General features: G+C 55.1%; 1 protein-coding gene across 1 annotated transcript in view; it reads right to left on the bottom strand.

Moving 5' to 3' along the window:
- Positions 1-462: 462 nt before the first annotated feature.
- CCDC63 (coiled-coil domain containing 63) overlaps positions 463-15,139 on the bottom strand; it is a gene marked incomplete at both ends in the record, with an annotated part of 20,595 nt that continues 5,918 nt past the window's right edge. The window contains 10 exons of the mRNA XM_084297457.1: positions 463-578; positions 771-968; positions 1,290-1,482; positions 1,799-1,873; positions 2,303-2,523; positions 2,982-3,163; positions 3,508-3,689; positions 4,141-4,260; positions 5,314-5,503; positions 5,645-5,808. Of these exons, the coding sequence (XP_084153583.1) occupies positions 463-578; positions 771-968; positions 1,290-1,482; positions 1,799-1,873; positions 2,303-2,523; positions 2,982-3,163; positions 3,508-3,689; positions 4,141-4,260; positions 5,314-5,503; positions 5,645-5,808 (1,641 nt within the window). The remainder of the gene's footprint in view (positions 579-770; positions 969-1,289; positions 1,483-1,798; positions 1,874-2,302; positions 2,524-2,981; positions 3,164-3,507; positions 3,690-4,140; positions 4,261-5,313; positions 5,504-5,644; positions 5,809-15,139) is intronic.

Below are 15,139 nucleotides of genomic sequence, written 5' to 3'. Positions count from 1 at the left end.
CTTCTTGAACCTGGGGAGCCTGTCGAGCACCCGACCACCCTCTTGCTGAAGAACCTTCTCCTAAGATCCACCCTGCCCCTGTCCCTCACAGCTTCACGCCGTTCCCTCAGGTCCTATCGCTGGTCACCAGAGATGTCCCTCACCTTCCTAGGAGCCACAGGGTGACCCAGAACCTCCCCATGACCAAACCACATCAGATTTTGCAGTGAGGAGAACCAGACCCAGCCTCTGCTCCCCCTCAGCACACACTGCCCATCCTGCCCCGGTGCTGCCAGAGCTGTGGGCTGCAGGACAGCAGCTGCTCCCACCCCCAGCCGCGGGTGAAACGGTGCTGAAATATCACCCGCAGAGCTTTGGGAGCCCGCGGGAGGCATTGGGTTCCTTCCAGAGGGGAAGACAGACACTGCAGAGGCACAGAGTTTGGGGACAAGACTCTTTATTTACTCCAGCACCACCGGGCTCTCACGCCTGGAGGTCGTTTCTTGCCCTCTTGCCCGTGCTGCTGGCACTGCCCCGCTTCCTCTCGCAGCTCTGGAGAACCAGCTCGCGCAGCTGCGCGTGGTCCAGCGGCGCCTCGACTGCCCGAGAAAATGGCCGCCCTCCTCACGCACCGCCCCGCGGCGCTTATATACCTGCCGGGGCGGGGCGGGCCGGCCGCGATTGGTCAGGCGGCAGAGGCGCCAGCTGGGATTGGCTGGGCCGCCAGGAGGACGTTGCGGATTGGCTAATGGCAAGGCTGTAGTCCCTCCTCCTCTGCCCCGCATACTCACAGGCGTCAGTGGCGTCGGCAGCGCCCTCCATGGTGGGGGGCTGTGGGCAGATGCGGGCTGGGTCCATGCCCTGCAGCAGCTCGGTGCCGCCCAGCAGCGGGTTGGTGAAGGTCTGGGACGTCAGCGAGCCGTCAGCCTCAAGATAGATCAGGATGGACTCCTTCAGCAGGAGCTCGTTGGTCTTCTTCTCCACAAGAGCTGGGAGGGAGTATAGGGAGATGAAGGAGAGCGCCAAGAAATGGGGTTCCCCCATCAAGATTTCCCTCAGGTGGTGTCATCAGATCCCAAGGCTGGATCCCATACCCAGAGACTAGACAAGGTCTTGGGGACCCCTGGCTGCCTTTATGCAGCCAGGTTGGCCCCTGAATTGGCAGGGAATTTGACATCCCAAATTCACACTCAGCAGGGGACACGCACACGTGAGAGGTCGGGGGGGAAAAAACAGCTGAAAATTGAAAAAATTCAAGGAAAAGTGGACATACAAGGCACACGCTGCATGGCGGGGCAGCCCCAACCCACCGAAAAACTGCATCAGGTTCAGGTCCGTGATCTGCCCGTTATCGCCAAGCTGCTCCTTGATCTTCGTGTCATCGCAGTCGATTTCTTTGAACAGGATCTCCATGGCAGATTTGAGCCGGCCCAGGACCTTGCTGCTCTCCTTGCATCTCTCTTCGTACTCGTTGGCTTTCTCGGTCGTGTGGCTTAGCTTGTCCTACCAGCAAAGGCTCTGCTAGGTGTTACAAGAGCCCCCTCTTCTCTCTCACAACCCCAGTATGGACACTGGAGACATCCCAGGAGGGGCTGTGGGATGCTCCATCGCTGTAGGGGAAAGGCCCCATGAAGGGGATCCCAAGCTCCCTATGCCACAGACGAGGCCCCAGGCTTTGGAAGACCGGGTCTGACAGGAGCCCTTTTCTTCCTATGCTTCTCCAGCTGTTCCCCAGAGCAGCATTGACAGGATCAGTCCCCCTAGGACACGTGCCAGGACAGCCTGCTGTCCTCACAGGGACAAAACCCAACCGTCCTACCTCCAGCTCCTTCAGGACATGAAGGCTGCTGCTCTCTGCAGTGTCCTGGTCCGTTGTGAAGAGCGTGATTTCGTCCTATATAAACACAAGCACACGGAGAGGGTAGGGTTAGTGGCCGACTGCCCAACAGAGGTTGGGTGCACAGCAGGGACTGGAGACCATCCTGTGCCCTGGGAGCAGGGACATCCCACAACAAGCAGAATTTCTTGTTCCAGCCAGCCCTGCACACAGCCAAGGCGGCTCTTGGCTCTCCTGGAGCTCTTTTCTTTTGCAATATTTTTGCTGGGTGCACGGTGGCAGCATTGAGACAGTTTTAGCTCGGAGCAGGCAGGTTTCAGCCTGCTGGAGTTGTATTTTTGGCTACCCTTTGCTTTCTCCTGAGCACACCCTTGTGAGCCAGGCCCTGGTGTGATGCTGGACAAGTAGACGATGAAAAAACCCACCCCAGCCCCAAGTGTTTTCCAAAGCAGCCATGAAGGGCCTCGGAGCAGGACTGGAACAGACCTGCAGGTCCTTGATCCTCTGCTGCAGCTTCTCCATCTCATTGTTCAGCTCGGTGGCGTAGCTGAAGTAGGCAAAGTTCTTCCCTTCCTTTTCAATGAACCCGTTCACCAGCTGGTCGATGTCCCCGTTCTCTGCCAGCTCCAGCAGCCGCTTGTAAGCCACCTCCCGGCTCTCGAAGCTCTCTCCTTGCCTCTTCTTTGCCTTCTGGGCTGCCTTCAAGGCTGAGGAGGAGACAGAGAAGCTGAGCCATGCATGACCCCACCGGCAGGGTTTTTGCCTATGAGTCTGGAGTGGTTTGGCAGGGAGCTTGGGACAAAGGGGGAGCAGTGCTCGAGGGGCAACGAGCTCTTCAAATTTCTAATTTCCCCAGGAAATTAAGCAGGGAGCTCACAGTCTGCAAAGGAATGAGGCAAACACAGCACGAACATTTCCTAGGAGCTAAAAAAAGACCTAAAGCTGGGGAAACCAAGACACACAGTGCTCATATATCACTCTTCATCCTTTTTACCTCGTTTGGGGCTGGGAGCATTCCCCTGAACTTCCCTGCCCTGAGGATGGTGAAGAAGGAGGGGAGATGCCTTTGGGCTGCAGTGCTACTAGCTGCTGCAAGCAGCCCCTTTCCACCCTGCAGACCCCTGGTTTGTGGTTTCAGTCACATGTGGCTTCTCTCCTGTGCTACCTTCTTTCTTTTTGGCCTCTTCCTCCAGTTCAGAGCGATCCGTGAACTTGGCAAGCACGAAGGTCTTCAGCTTGTTCTCCTGGTCGCGGATGCGCTCCCGCTCCTGCATCTCGATGTTGTACTGGACGGTGTCTTTGCTGTGCCTTTCGTTCATGGCTGAAATCCTCGCCAGAGCCTCCACCCTGCACGTGGAGAGCAGCAAGTTACACCGTGAACAGGTGGAAATCACCTGTAAAAGCAGGGGTACAAGGATTTGTATTCCTGACCCAACTTATTGCAGCCGGGTCACTCAGACCGCAGCTGATCGACCTCTGGTTCCCAAGCAGGGGCAGTGCCCCCATCCCAAAAAATGTCCGGGGTAGATGGAATAAACAACACCCTGGCAGTAAGAATCTCCCTTCACAGAGACCCCTAGCCCTTAGACAGCTCCCAGTCCTCGAGAAGAGCAGCTGTAACCCATCTCCCTTCCCCCTGACACCAGTCACAGAAATTTCCCTGACCGCAGAGGGCTCGCGAGGCCGCGCACCGCTGCTCGTATGCCTGCGTGGACTGCTCCACGGCGGCGTCCATCCTGTTCTTCTGCTGGTCCAGATGCTTACGGAGCTTGGCGTAGAAGTTGTCCAGGACGGCTTTCTGGATCCGAAGGCTTTCGATCTCTTCTCGGAGCCTGTTATTGATGGTCAGGATGGTATCAAAACGGACGGTGACCTGGGGAGAGGGAAGAAAAAGGTTTGCGGCTGGCGGAGGGCTGGGTCTGTGCTGAAAGACCTTGACCAGGGCTAGGACAGACAGGGCACAAGAGATCTGAAGCAGGCCCTGCATTGTTCTCCTCCCAAGGATGATCTCAGCAGAGAGCTGGAGCTGGCATTGTCCAAGGCAAAGTGGCTCCGGGCAGCTCGGTTTTATCACTAAACAGGTGCAGACCTTTGGGCTTCTTGGCTGGGAACACGTGCTACATTTGGGTCACCGAGCTTGAAGGAGCCTTTGAGATATTCTGGGATTATTCAGGCCAGGGGAAGGAGCCGAGTCCTTCGTACAGTTCATATGAACCAACTGCATCTGTACCATTACCCTTCGTCCTGATCAAGAAGCTTTTTGCACGCAGGCCCCAGCACAACCCCGCACGTCGTGTCCAAAGCTTTGCAGGATGTTTGCTTACGTTGTTCAGACGCATCTCCAGGGTCTGGATCTGGTTTTGCAGCCACTTGCTACTGTTTGCTTGCTTCACCTTCGTTGCTATCACGTTTTGCCTCACAATCTTTTTTTGCAGCTCCAGGATCTGCACACACACAGAGAAAATAAATCCATAATCTCCACCCCTGCATTCTGGATTCTTGTCAGGACGCTCAGCCAAAGAAAATACCCTCTGCTGACCTGAGCTACAGCAACCATGTCATTAATGAGCTCACAGTTATGGAAGCATCTACAGTCCCAAAGGATCCCACTCTGCACATGCAGAAACACAGACTGTGACTAGGAACCACTTTGTTCTCATGTCACCAAGGAAATGAAGCTGCCTCCAGAAGGAAATTCAGCGGGTGCTGAACAAGGCACAGCAACACCCCTTGCAGGGTGGAAGAGGCAATAAGGAGAGATTTTTGGTAGTGGTTCCCTTGCTGGCCACGCAGCGATCTGTGCAGTCCTCCCTGGGAAGGAGCGGAGGAAAATGTTTGCCAGAACTGGAGAGCTGCCAGCAGAAATAAATCCCCATGGCGAACGAAGGAGCTGGAGAACAATGAAGCCGGGGGCAGGTGGGAGAGCTGTGACTCAGCCACAAAATCCTGAAGTCCCGAACTGAAAGCTAACCCCGTTGTGGAAAGCTCTGCAGCATCTCCAGCAGCTCTAAATCTGCTTCCCTGGCTTCTGCCACGGGGAACATGCTTGGGGCAGGGGGCTGAAGCAACCTGTCACTTCTGTAGCACTGCATTTTTCCCTGGCCCCCCACCCAGTGTTGACCAAGCCAAAGCAGGCTGTGCTTCAGAGAAGCTGTAGGGCTTCCCAGATTTTGCTCAACCAACCCATTTTTTTTTTGCCTCTTTTTCAGGGTCAGAAGAAGTCAAGGGGAAAGCACAGGGGTGTTGTGTGACCATCCCAGGGGAGCTGCAGACACCGGAGGGACACCAAGGACTGGAGCTGGACCTCAGCCTCCTACCAGTGCTGCTGACTCGAACGGGAGCCTGGCTGTATCCACTCGTCCTGTCCTGTCTCCTTTGTGCAGGGGCAGCTTTATATTCCAGGGCCTAAATTAAATGCTTTGTACAGACTGGAGTAAATTCATTCCATGGCTCTGCTCTGCTGTATTGTGCTCGGCCAGGGAGCCATTCACTCTTACCTGGCTGTCCTGCTCGGCTAGCAGGGCTTTTCTGTCTCTGATCAGGCAGTCGTACTGATCCTTGGTCTGCAAGAGGCACTTGAGCTCCGTACGATTTCTGTTATCCTGCATCACGTTTCTCAGGGAGTTGATCTGGTTCAGTATTAGCGACATCCCTCTGTGTTCTTCCTTCAGCGACTCTATTTCTTTCCTGCAGAAAAAGGGCGACAAAAGGCATGAAGCACATCCCTCCTGCAGTGCTGGGGCAGGTCCTCACCCCTCTCAGCCCAGCACCGGGGCCTCCCGGAGATCCCAGCATGAACCCCACGGAGCCCGGTGGGGTTGTGCTCACTCCTGGGCGTGTATTTGCTGCCTCATGTTGGCACCGAAACATTTCCTCTTCTCCGCTGAGATCCGAAACTGCTTCTGCAGTCTGCCGAAGTCTGCCTCGACGCGACATTCCCTCTCCTTCACAGTGAAGTCCGAGAGCGTGTGCCTCAACCCAGACCCCCTCAGCTGTTACAGAAAAAGAAAAAATAAAAATAAAATAAAATAAAATAAAATAAAATAAAATAAAATAAAATAAAATAAAATAAAATAAAATAAAATAAAATAAAATAAATCTTGGCCACTGCAGCTTGTCTGGACACAGATTAATGCCACCACACCTCCAGCAGTGTGGCACACCCCTGCTGCTTCCTCCTAATGTATTCGTTGCCACCCAGAGCCCTGAGCCAGGCAGGCTGTGTGAGTATTTCTGATCGTCTTCAGGGCTAAGTCCACTGTGCTTCAGTTTTTACCTTTGAGCTCTTCATTTTTCCCGTCTAACTCCACCGTTCACCCTGCAGATTCCTCGGCACGGGACGAGGGAGCCTTCCTGGGGACCAGCCTGGTTTCAAAGGGGGGAAATGAAATCTGGGGACAGGGACGGTTAGGGTTGGGGTTAGGGTTAGGATTAGGGTTAGGGCTGCAGCAAAGGAGGGCACAAGGTCTCATCCTGCATCCCTCACCCCCCAGCTGTGGCAGACACCCATGGGTGCTCCCCTGTCCCCCCCTGATGCTGCACCTGGAGCGGTCGCTGCTCACCGTGCCGCAGGGCTCTGCGGTTCCTCTCGGGGGCTGAAGCAGCAGTTGGGGTTTTCCTGGGGAAAATCCCTCGCTCCCAGTGGGAAGGATGAGACCCAGCACGGAGCAGGGAGGGCCAGCAGCAGGTCCTGGGCCTCCTGGAACCGGTGCTGGCCTGGTTGCCGCGGCGGCATTGCCGTACCGGAGCATGGCTGGGGACCACACGGGGACCCCAGCAAGGTGGATGGTTTGGAAACCATCCCTGAAAGCAGCCCTGAGGCATGTGCTCTGCTGTCTTCTTGATTATATGACCACAGCAGGCAGAAACCTTCCTTCACCTGTTCTGCTTCCCTCTGCAGCATTTGATTTTGTCCCATAACCTGGGACTTCAAAGCCTTTCGCTCGGACCAAAGAGCAGCACCTGGAGCCTGGCCATCCCCAGCAGTTCCCTGGGCTTTCCTCCTGATTTTCTTTTCCAGTTTTGCTTGGAGAGGCAGCAGCCACCACCTCACCAAGGCAGAGGTACCCCCTGCCAAAAGAGCCCAACAGCTCCCACTGCCAACACACCTGGGGAAGGACCCCGGGGACAGAGCCTTGGGGACAGCCCATGCAGGGGACAAATTCAGTATTCACGCCTGCTCCTCTCCCTTCTGTGCAGGGAAGCACACAGCCTGACTCACAAGAGCCATAAAAATGCCTTCCCTATAAGCTGGAGAGCGTTGTCAGCTCCTTCCCAGGGTGGTTGGGTTGCTTGGTGAGGCTCAGGTCCCCGGGCAGCAGCATGAGATGGCACCGGAGGCTGCAGCCAGGCATTTCTGCCCTTGATCTTGAAAAACTGGATAAACTAATGAGCCAGCCACCAGGTTCTGGGCTAATTCACCGGCAGGTAGGCTCTGAGGATGCGTTTAACTGGAAATTATTTTTACAGAAGAGAGCAAAACGTGGCATTGGGTAACAAAAATCACTTCCAAGGGCAGAGCAGCCCTGGGAAGGCACCCGAGCCTGTGTAGCCACCCTGGGTCCAGGGAAAGCTCGCTGAGCTTTTTGTGCTGTTTCTACATGACAGACACCTCTGAAGGATGACAAGGACAACCTCTCGGGGATCAGATCCTCACTCACGTGGTCTCAGTGGCTTGGACCACGTAGTACTGCAGCTCCCTTCTCTCCAGCTGGCTTCCCTTCACCCTCAGCAGAGCCAAACCTCTGGTTCAGCACAAAGGCAGAGCTGCAGGGGTAGGCATTATTTTCCCAGAAACAACACCTCTGAGTGCCTCAAAAGCTGTCCTAGAGAGCCTGGTTTCCCTTGGCGTGGCCTTCTCCAGCCTCAAAACACAGCCCCAAAACATCATCCATCCTCGTGGTCCTTCTCGATGGACCACTTCTCAATTGTTTAGCCACGAGCGAGTCAGTAAATTAAACTACTGAGGAGGAATCTGATTTGGTAGAGTCTGTATCTGTCACACTGCTTGCAGAAGTGTTCATTTTACTAAAGGGAACTGTTTTCACCCAAACAATGCTCGCTGTCAGACTCCTCTGAAGGAGCGTGACTTCGTTGTCTGGCCGGACCTCCAGGCTGTGGCTGAGAAGAATGATAATTAGAGCAGGACGAGATCAGCTGTAGCTTCTGAACTCAACGAACCTCTGTCTTCTGGAAGAAGCCAAAGAAAAGTAACTTTTGGAGCAATTTTCCTTTTAACCCACCTTCCCTGACTTAATAGTTGCATTTAGCATTAACTGACGTGGAGAAATTATTCCTTCAGCTGCAGATTTGGTGTCTAATTAAGCCTGCTGGAGCTGTTTCTGGGGCCGTATTCTCACCTGTGCAGCCAGCGTGAATCCTTCCTGATTTCGGTGATATTTACACAGATTTCCCCGTTTCACACGGTCCGGGGAAATGGGGGCTGTGGGGGCTGCTGGGCCGGGCTGGTTCTGGTCTGAGCCCACCTGCCTGCGGGCGGCCCTACAAGGCCAGGGAAAATCTCTGGGGTGAGCTGCAGGATCAGGCCCGTATTTTCATGCAAATGTAATATATTCGTGTTACTTAATCCCTATTTATAACAAATCCAGAACTTAATTCTACTTAACCCGTCTTCGGTGTTTGACACATGAGATCTGTGAGTCAGAGGGTTATATATGGAACTGTCAAAACTTTCTTATCCCCCCCCCCAAAAAAAAAAGCCTGTATTAAATCATAAACTCCCAGCAGCAGCACTGGGAGGACCAGGAGGATGCTGGCATTGCTAAAGCAGCACGGGATCTCGGCCTGAAGCCCCATGACAAAACCAGGCTGAAAAAGTCCCGAATTCATTCACACAAGGTGAATCCTGCCCAAATGTCACGTAGGTAGCAGGACGGGAGGGAGAGGTCCCTGCGCGGGCACACGGCCCCAAGTTTGGAGAGAAATTGGTGTGAAGTGAGGGGAGAGGAGGCTGCACAGCTGGCATCCCTCTCCGCTCAGAGGAAACGGTCACCAGCATTTCCTGCAGATGGGCTTCTTCCGAAGTGCTGACACCAGGCGAAACGCGGCTTCCAGCAGCGAGCTGACTCCCTCGTGACATTCCTCCGTGCTCTTATAGGGTGATTTTAGGAGCGATTTCCCCGAGACTTGACTTTGGAAAAGCAAAGCTCTCTCCCCCCCGCAGGCTCAGCCCCTCCACGAAGCCTAACAGCAGGGATTTGCTTTCGGCGGCTGTGCTGAATTACAGATGTCTCCGGCTGCAGGGGCTGCCGAGCCAAATTGCTGCGCAGGGGCTGCTGCTGCAGGTGGGCAAACACGGAATAAAAACAGCAGTGGACACGCTGCCTGAGCCACCTCTGAAAGCCCTGAAAGCCCTCTGAAAATTTCACTGCCCTTGGGTCAAACCGGCAGCACAGCAAGCGCTCAAACGCTGCAGGAAATTTTAGCTGCAGCAATGGGAGAGGAGAGGCATCAGGGGGCCAAGCACAGGGCGGTTTGCAGACGCTGCTGTCACTTGGGATCCCGCCTGCCCAGGCCCCAGGCTCTCTCTGCAGGGATTTTTTTTTTTGCTGTGATGTAGGCGAAGCTGTACCAAGCAAGGTTCTCAGCAGGGCTGCTGATCCCTTAACCGCTTTGGAGGGCCACAGCCGTTTTTGCAGCACAAAACCCAAGCAGGAGGCAGTGCTGCTCGGGGGTGGGATGCTCACTGCAAGAGCTCGGAAATGCCGGTGGGACATGCGGCTACGGCAAACCCTCAGCCTCATAAATTCCCCCCGTGACCTCGCAGGTCTCCCCAGAGAAGTCCATCAGCAGATTTGGAAATCCTCGATGCCAGAACCAGCTGGAGAGCACCAGGAAGATGGGCAGGACATCGCTGCGGGGTCAGAAAGGGAAGCCCCTTCCCTGCCCATCCCCGTGGCTCTGTGTCAGCTCAGGGCCGAGCCAGGCAGCCTGGGAGCAGGCAGCGGGTACAGCCTGGTTTAGAAGAGCTATTTCCAATTAATCACTGCTGATTACCATCCCGTGCAGTGCTCGGGATCAGGACTAAGAACACGTTATTAGTTGAGCGTGCTCTGGAAGTGGCTTAAGGCGACTGAGGATCGGCCTATATAAGATCACTCAGGGAAACTATCTTGAATTAACATTTAAAGGCAATTAATTAAACTGCTGCTTGGGTGTTCTGCACCATCTGCATTCGGTTTCTCTTATTTTATTTTATTGTATTTTCAAAATCAAATGACGACTGCTCCATTGCTGTGTAGGGTATGGGCATGGGAGGAAAGGATCTTGGGGGACCCCCAAACCCCAGGAAAAGCAGGACACCAGGGTGAACCTGCCTGGAGGAACCACAGCCCTGCTCCTGCCTGGCATGTTTTTTTTTTTGGGACAGTCCCAGACCTTTTTGTCTCCCAGACCTCGGCTTTACGGGAGAGGTTTGAGCATCCCAGGGGGCACCGACTGCTTTCCTTCTGGCTCGGTGATGTTAAAGCCCATGTAAATAGGTGGCAGCACGAGGCAATAGCATGGCCAAAAGGTGGCAAATGACAGCCACAGATTATTAGGGCTGCCCCTGCTCAAGCATGGCATGGTGGCTGCGTGGCAGGAGCAGAAAACCACGGCAAGAGCAGCAGCAGGTCGGTGCTGGGGCCAGGCAGGGCTCCTTCAGCACGAGCCTGGCTGGAGAGAAACCATCCCGGCAGAGCCTCCTGCAGCCTTCTGCTTTGATTTAGGACGTGTCTCCTAGTAATTACCCTGCCTCGGCCCTGCCATTTTTCTGAGGCGATATTTCAGAGCAGTGCACGCTGCGAATAGCCGCTTCCCCAGCCTGCCGCCGGCACCTCAGCCCTTCCCCGAAGGAGGAACAGATTGTTCTGAACAGTCTGGTCCATTTGCCATTTATACGAGCTGGCTGGGCTTGCTGTTTATTGCCGCTCACTCAGCAGCTGATCTTTTGCAAGACGGGAGCCGTCGGCTGCCTCCCCTCCTGCCAGCCCTTGTTCCGTGCCCCCTGTCGCAAGCCCAGGGCTTTTTGAGGGACATGGGCTGGTTTTGGGAACAAGCAGTTGTTACTTAAGAGCTGGTCTAAATTAAAGCTTTATTAAGCAAATCCCAAGGGGTCGGGCTGAATATTTCTCTTAGTGCAAGTCTGGAGTGGCTCCCAAGGAAATGCAGAGGTGATGCTAATGGAATTTGGGTTACGAGGAGCCCGGCTGGGTTCTGCTCTGTTAGCGCACATCGGTGGGGCTGGTTCAGAAGGAACCTGCACAGCTTGGAGTCGGGTTGGAAGACAGGGATGGTTTTTCATCCTGCTGCTGTCAGGTTGGAAGACAGAGCTGGTTTCTCACCCTGCTGCTGACAGGTACCTGCCCACGCCTGGGCTGGGTGTGTGGGACCGTCCAGCCCCGTGTGCTCCCTGCTTTCACAGCAGCCCCTTCCCCAGGAGGGACCCACAAGGACAGCAGGGTGGCATGGCCAGGGAGGGCTGTGCACAGGGCACAGGGACACGGGGATGCAGGGACACAGGGACACAGGGACACAGGGACACAAGGACACATTCACCCCAAGCCTGCTCGGGTGGGAGGAGAGGAGCAGGAGGCAGCAGAGCTGCACCAGTTGCTTGGCAACTCCCCTGCAGATCCATCCTGCCAAAAAACCTTTTTTCCATCACCGATGCCCCATCCTTCAGCCGTCCTTCCAGCTGCACCCGGCTCCCTCGAACCTCCAAAGTTCCTGGTTAAACCTGGCCTGAAAATCCACCTTGCTCTGCTGATACTGCCCAGCACCTGCAGTCTTTGAGGGAAGGCTCCACCACCAGGCTTCTCCTTCTTCACATCAGAGCTTCCACTTTCCAAAAAGCCTCAGTGCTCCACCAGTGGCCACATGGCTCCATCAGTGGCCACGTGGCTCCATCAGGGGCTGAGAACGAGGGAGAAATGGCAACAGGACAAGTGCAGCCCTCAGAAATAGGGGTGTGCAGCATTTCACCGCCCCCCTCCCGACCCAAGAGGTGCTAATGCTGGCTCAGGACCTGCCCGCCCTGACGCTGGATTTGGGGCTGCTGCACCAGTGCTGGTGTGGAACTGGGGGACCGGGATTTGTTCCTGCTTCTGCTCAGCTTGCCTGTGTGCAGAGAGGAGGAAGAAAGAAGACGGGTCCGGGTGGCCCCTGGCATTTCACAGCCCCAGGAGGCAGCACCCGCCTCGCAGAGCAGGACCACCGGGGTCTGTGCTGGGCAGGATGAATCTCCCACAGGAGATGCTCCTGGTTTTATCATCCGTGAGCAGCAGGTCCTGCAGGAGCCCAGGGTCACCGTCACCACCAGGGCAGGATGAGGCATCCAAAAATCTCATCACCCCCCCCACGCCTCGGCGTTAGCTGTCTCGTGTGGGAGCCGATCCTTCTGCTCGCAGCTAATGAAAGGATGAGGTTCCTCGAGGAAAACAAAGCGGTCTCAGCCTGACAAAGCTTTGCTCTCCTGGATTTTTTTATTTTATTTTTTTTTTCCAGTGGCTGGAATTTTCCTCTTGGCAGCGCTGCCACCAGCCCCTCTCCTCTGGGTTGGGAGGGGAACGTGGCCCGCTGATTTTACACGCCGAGTTTAGCTGGGGCTAATGATATGCTGTTTGGGTTTCTATAGATTCGCAGGTCATTTCGCAAACAGGAATTAATCCTGACAACGCAGCTGCAAGGAAAACGGCGATTTTATTGTTCCCGGTTCAGAGAGGGGGAAACCGAGACGTGGGGCGTGAACGCATTTCACAGGGGTGCAGAGAAAGCAGGCGATGAAGGCAGGGAGCAAACCAGGGTGCCGAAAGCCTTTCCGCTTCTCGCAGCGCCGCAGAGCATCCTTCCCACACAAAGCCGCTCGCTTGCATCATTTTACACCAGCCCGGAATGTAAGTGGCTTTTTATATTTAGCTACCGGCTCCTGCAAAGGGACATTATATAACAGCCCTCGAGTGTGGCGTTTTATAATTTACCAGCTCAGCTTGTGCTGCTTCTAGAAACCTGCCTGTGCTCCCCGGCTCCACTCAGAGCCCTCTCCTGCCTCCCTCGGAGCCAAAAAAATGTTCCAGCAGGCTCTCACCTGCGGCTGTAAGGCCACATGGGACACCAGCCCCCAGCCCCACGAGGCTCGTTGTCTCTCCAGCAATTAGCGCTGTCGCCAGCTCCATTTTCATCACCGAATTCTTGCTCCTGCATGGGTTAGAAGGGAGGTAGCTGGATGTATCCGTGCTGGTGGAAAATCCTCTCTGGGTTGCAAAACCGTCTAATGGGCTCTGAAATCCCCAAGGGGGGAGGTTGAGAGCATCCCTACGGGCTCTGCAAGGCATCCTGCGGAGTGCTATGGGAAAAATCAGTGTCCCCAAAGCTGGGCATGTGGGGGTGACCTCCCGGGAAGGAGAGCATCTCCTGTGAGCCCTAGGAAACAGCAGGAAGGGGCTGGCGTGTGACTCAGGGAGGGACGAGGAAATGTCCAGAATGATCAAATCCTGAGCTGGAAACACCTTATTGCTAAAAATACACATCCAGCCTGTTATGGTGCACGGGGCTGCCTCCAGCCTGGGAGGTTAAGTTTCAGTCACATCACTGAGTATCATCGTCAAGCAGGTGAAAGAGCAGAGCATTAATTAATCACACGCCCAATGGTACAGGCTCAAGAGGACCCAGATGCAGCGAGCAAAGGATTTAAGGCATCGCTCCGTGCTCCCACAGCCTGAAAGATCCCAGAGCAGGACCACGAAAAGCAGGGAGATGTGTGAGGGACCAGACCCACGGGACAAAACCCACATTAACCAAAGGGCTATAAAAAGAAAAGGAAGAAGAGAAGCAAAGCTTTTTGGCCCGGTGCACGAGGCACACGAGGACCGGCTGCGTTCCCCTCACCCTGGCCGCTTGCACCCCTGCTCTTTCCAATCCTTCTCGGTGCTGCAGGCAGCTCAGCAGAGCCATTTCCCCGAGTGACTCACGGTGCTTCGCCTTTGCACTGGATTTCCTCCCCGTTTCCTCGTGCACGTCTGTGTCTGAGGGGCTGGGGCAGCTCGCTCCGCTGCCTGTGCCTGGGAGGAGGCTGCGGCGCACACCCTGGGTTGTAAATGCCTAATAAAGATAAATGCACCCCAATGAGGAATGTCAGGGCATTTCTTTCTGGGAGGCGAGCTCCAGGTGAGCATCTCTTCCCCCACGGACTGACCCCGAGGACAAGGACATCCAGGGGAGCGCAGGAATGGGGTGGTGGATTTAAGGCTGTGCCTTCGCCTCCTGCTTGGCACCTGCTTCAAGGCACAAAAGGCAGCAGGGGCAGGGCTGTGCCTCCTGGTGGTGTGGGGACAGGAGTGAAGATCTTCCACTGAGCAAGCTGAAATCCTCCTCCACTGGCTGCCCAGTTTGGCACAAAGCAAATAAATGTGCAAAAAGGGGACAAGGAGGGTGAGCAGCAAGAAGCTTCTTCCTCCATGCACCCCACCAGTGGGGACACGGAGCGGGGCCACCAAGCAGCGTGGCTCACGAGGGAGGAGGACACCCAGGTTGGGAGACGTTCACCTGAGCAACCCGAATTTAAAAGGTCACGGAAAAAAAGGAGAACAGAGGGAATGGTGGCTGCCTGCCTTGCTTGAGCCCAAAACACGTGGGGAAAGCTCTCCAGGTCGCCACGTGCTGCGGCTTTCCTTCCTCGGCCGGGGAAGGGCAGTGACCTTGCCGCCGGCTGCGCCTCTGGCGTGCCAAACTGCGGCCACAAAAGGGAGAAAAGTCTGGCTGAGAAACGCGGCTTACCTTTTTAGAGAAGAATGGAATCTGCTACGTTTTAGCTGAAACCCTTCCAAAGGGCCAGGTGGGACTTTTTCTAGAGATACCTAAATAAAACTGCTTATTTCAGGAAAAAAAAAAAAAAAAAGAAAAGAAAGAAAGAAAGGGAAAAAAAAAGCTCTGGCATGAATCCCACACTGAGCAAGACATCTCGCTGCAGTCGCACCACAAAAGGCAGTCGGTCCCACCAGCACTGCCCTTCGATTGCCTCCAGAAGGCAGGGATCTGAAGCAAAGGGTGAATGTCAGCTGGTGGCCCCGAGGCTCTCCGCTGGCCGATACGTTACCAAGGGACAAACCCTCAGGAGAAGCAACGTTGGAGGCTGCAGCGTGCGGGTGCGTGGGTTTGGCTGACCCCACGAGGGTTTCTCCACCTCTGTTCTTCTCCAGGAGCTCGCCCAGGAGGCCCACAGAAGCTGTGGTGGTTCGAGTGCCTCCCCTGGATAAAACCTGCAGCCCCCACGAGGAATAAACCCAAACCAACCAAACTCAGAGCCCCGGAGAGCATCCCCTGGAG

This window comes from Netta rufina, assembly GCF_964035555.1.
Source record: "Netta rufina genome assembly, chromosome: 17".
Lineage (NCBI taxonomy): Eukaryota > Metazoa > Chordata > Aves > Anseriformes > Anatidae > Netta > Netta rufina.
Note: the sequence above shows the minus strand (reverse complement) of the source record. Positions and strands in the feature narration are given on the sequence as shown.